This window comes from Brachycentrus maculatus, unplaced genomic scaffold (assembly GCF_059751285.1).
Source record: "Brachycentrus maculatus isolate JH-2025_06_01 unplaced genomic scaffold, ASM5975128v1 h1tg000594l, whole genome shotgun sequence".
Lineage (NCBI taxonomy): Eukaryota > Metazoa > Arthropoda > Insecta > Trichoptera > Brachycentridae > Brachycentrus > Brachycentrus maculatus.
The window spans coordinates 129,924-134,335 of NW_028281334.1; the positions used below are offsets into that span (position 1 = coordinate 129,924).

At 28.5% G+C, this 4,412-nt stretch overlaps 1 protein-coding gene across 1 annotated transcript; it reads right to left on the reverse strand.

The window, feature by feature from the left end:
- Positions 1–357: 357 nt before the first annotated feature.
- On the reverse strand, positions 358–3,523 carry LOC148301182 (uncharacterized). Its single transcript, XM_088273689.1, has 4 exons — positions 3,444–3,523; positions 3,321–3,364; positions 2,606–2,788; positions 358–1,550 (listed from the first exon to the last, which is right to left on the reverse strand). Exons 2-4 carry the CDS (start codon positions 3,327–3,329, stop codon positions 1,440–1,442), a joined length of 303 nt encoding a protein of 100 aa, XP_088129815.1. The 5' UTR covers positions 3,330–3,364; positions 3,444–3,523; the 3' UTR covers positions 358–1,439.
- Positions 3,524–4,412: the final 889 nt, after the last annotated feature.

Consider the following 4,412-nt stretch of genomic DNA (forward strand, 5'->3'; position numbering starts at 1 on the left):
TTATACTGCCTCTTGATTTGCGGATAAAATCGACTCGTAAATATATTTTTTGTACTGTTTTTTTTTTAATGTATCCGGTAAGAAGTTTCCACCAAACAATAACATACGATAAAATTCTTTAGTTTTAATAGATTGAAATTGAACGAATGATTTATAATCCTTACTGGAGTATGAATCCTTCGTTAAATATTTGAAAAAATATTTTAGACAATTTAATATGTTTTTAAAATTTTTTAAAATGCATGGTAAGATGATAAAAGTGATCAAAAAATAATTGAAATATTATTGAATACGAGTTAAAAGTATACTTTATGTATATTTTTATACTGATCTATTTTATCCATCTCCATAGTAAAGTGGATAATAGACTAGGCTGTGGTGCTGGAGGTCTTGGACTCAATTCTCAGGAGGGTCAAAATAAATATCAGTGATTTTTCAACATGATATTTATTTAATATTTCCCTGGTCTTGTACTTAAAACCCAGGGCTGATTATATTTTTTTCTTGTATTAAATGTTCAAGATAACACTGTGTCTATACGAGGCAGTGCTCTATGCACCGTTGAGTACGGATAAGGGTTAGAAGAAGATTTTCATCATTCAAATTAATAATCCCCTATTTATGAATTATTTAGATTCTTTTAGACTATTGATTAAATATTGTACATAAAATAATATAAACGTAAAGCGACGGACGCGTTTTCAGCAGTATAGGCACCTCTTTTTAAATAAATTATCGTCATAGTTCAATAATTCAAATGCAACAATTTTAACACCCATCAATATGCATGTATGTTTCTCCAGAGATCAGCCTTACTTCTCTATTAGCCATTGATATTAACACGTTAATTACATTGTACGTGCCAGTTGCGTACATATTACATTTCCTCGGTACGGAATGCACGCTAGGCGCATCAGGTTGAAAACGATGAGCTAAATAGCTTTTTGCGTTATAAATAGTACATGTTCTCTTATAGTTTTGATACGATATTTAATATCAGTGTGTGTTTAATAAAAATCCAAAAAACTAAATAATTAAATTTCATATATGAATGCATATTTTGCGAGTGTAAACTCAGCTGTTTATGATAGCTTATATGAAAGCAAGTATAAACAAGTGCCAGGCTTTAATGCTACTCACAAAGAGAACAGTGTGTACCTACTAGAATCTGCAAAAAGGACTTTTATGTTTATAGTTAATATAGGTTTAAAAAAGTAAGCGTTTTAAAAATTGAGATTTTGTAAACATCTCGTGATTTTTTGCGAAATTTAATACAGCGAACGTCAAAAATTAAACGCATTTATTCATTGCACAATTTATGTTATTCGTTTGATAAGAGATGCGTCTATCGTTCGTGGTCGCCGCTTCAAAAGAATCCCACCCTTAATGTGTTAAATAAGACGGTTAAATATAGGATATCTTCGTTCATCGGTTCTTCTTTACTTCCTCGGCAAGGCATTTATGACTTCCGATACGAAATTAGTCAGTCTTTCGAAAACGTAGGGGATGTAAGTGGTGCACAAACTTTCTTTCCACTGGGGTACGATAACCTGAAAGAGGAAATAGTCGGAATTTAATTTTCTCCCACACGTGACTTCCTGGGCGGGATTTCCGGGCTAATATTTTATCCAGCCTAAAATAAATTTCATTTAAGAATGTGATTCCAGAAAGGGTCGAGAGTTACGCGGAACTTTAACACTTACAGGTACGTATTTCAAGCGTTTGTTAGGAATTCGGTGAAATCTCTCGTGGAAATTTATCCGAACAAAATACTAATTATTTTTTTCTGAAAAAAGCTTAAATGATGATTCAGGCGTCCATCAGTGAATGAATATAAAACAAGTGTTTGATGAAATATAAATTACTCTTTAGTAACTAACGTATAAATAATAATTGTATGTTACAATGCTTCATGATGTTTATTATTTACGCATTAACTTCGTGGAAAAACAAGACAATTCAAATATAAAAATTAAACTATATTTTGAGTTATTTATTGTAAACACAACCAATTCCGAAAACAACAGATATTCTCATTAACAGCTGAACGCACAAAATGTTTTTTGTTTTGTTGTAATTATTACATTTATTGTCTTAATATCATTTACATATTACATTTATTGTATTTCATGAAACTAGTCGTGTTTACAATAATAATCTAAACAAAATGGTACTAAACAAGTGTTTTATTTTTATGTTTATATGCTATTCAATATAAACTCAAATTGAGCGAAAATTGCAATGAAACCATTAAAAACATTTTTTTAGATAAAGCTAAACTGGCAGTACAAAGTCCTGGCTCCAACCCCAATGAGCAATATAATATGATTTTTTTTTAAAATCAAACATCTACAATAAAACGTCCAATTTGTTTTGTAAAATGGCCAATTTGATTTGTTAAACTTCTTTTTTGGTTTGTGAAACGTTCGATTTGATGTAGAAAACCTGTATAACCCTGGCCTGGTTGTGAAGAATTGATCACGTTCATACAATTGACGATCAACTCAACATTGCATCACTATGATGCAGTGCTCTATGCACCATTATATGCGAACAAGGGTCGGTTGTAGCATAAATAATATAATTTTAAAGAAAGTGAGCTTACTAGTGAGATTGCCAGTATGAGCACAGGGTAGAACATCATCAGGAGTAGTTTCAACATCTCTCTCACCGTGTAACATGTGCCGATCACGCACAGTACCCCTATGAACACATCCTTGTTCCTTACTATGCCATCCATCAGTTCGTTCATTGTTGTCGTGAGATTCTGCCAAATTGTCTTTGGGTGCTAAAATTGACAAAAAAATTAAGCAGTAAAAAAAAAGCAAACCAAGAAATGATCAACAAATATATTGACAAATTTTGTTTTTAAATTGATTATCGTATTATTTAGCGTTGTTCGATAACCAGGTTCACGACGCCCAGGACAACTACTGCTGACAATTCGTCGGCAGTTCTCGTCAGAGCTTCGGGACGCGGATCTGACTTGGGAGGATGCAAAGGAGCTGGCAGCCGATAGAAAAGCCTGAAGAAAGTTTGTGGACTCCATATGCTCCACTGAGGGAGCGGATATGGTTTACATAATAATTATTTATAATTAGTTAAATACGAAAAATTTGTCTAGATTCGAAGGGTTCTGTGTTAGATTTTCTTAGAAATCAAAATTGTCTGAAATCTGAGTGAATTCAATAAGTAATGACACAGAGTTTTGTACAAAATTTATTTTAATTACAAAACTTGAGTGGACTTTCTATCACAGTACACAAAATTACCAAAATTACAGATATATAATTTAATAAAAATATTGAATTTTAGCTTACGTTTGGCATTTGACCAAAACCTGTGTAAAGTATTGAGACAGGAACTGAAACAAAAGATTTTTCTATGTAGTAAGTGCTGTTTATATATGAAATGATTTTTTAAACGCTTTAAACAAGCATTACTTTTGAATGATTACAAATGTCCAGAAAAAAAATTAAAACTTCATTGTATCTAACATAAATTTTGGAGACGTCAAATTTTATGAGTTAAAGAAATTAATTAAAAATAGAACAAATATTGGCAGTTCGATTTTTAGTTCATTTTCTACAGAAATAAGTTCTTGCTTTACGCTCTTTTTGGAGATTAGTACTTGAAAAAGTATATGAAAAAATTATAGAAACCAATATGACTTACGACACAACTTTTTAAATTTGGTCATAAAGAAAATTTTCCCATAGATAAGAAATGATCTGAAGAAAGATTCCGCATATGGTAACCTATATTTTTTACTGGTTTACAATAAAAAGTACAACATTTCTGAAAAAAGAAAACAATTTGTAATTTATTTGTTGTTTTATATAATTTTTTCATTGAGGGATCATTCTATTGTAGTGTGTTTATTTGAAGAACCGGTTTGATATTTACACATACATATTAACACACATATAATATATTTATATATATAAATATATATATATATATATATATATATATATATATATATATATATATATATATATATATATATATATATATATATATATATATATATATATATATATATATATATATATATATATATATATATATATATATATATATATATATATATATATATATATGTATATATATATATATATATATATATATATATATATATATATATATATATATATATATATATATATATATATATATATATATATATATATATATATATATATATATATATATATATATATATATATATATATATGTATATATATATATATATTCATTAAATATATATTTAACATTTACTCATTCCATTACAATAAAATTTAATGAAAAGTCGTACATAACAGGCATGAAAAATAATTTACAAGGATATAATTTTATTTGCAAAGCTAACAAATAACACACATATTATACCCACATCCGGTGAGGATCAT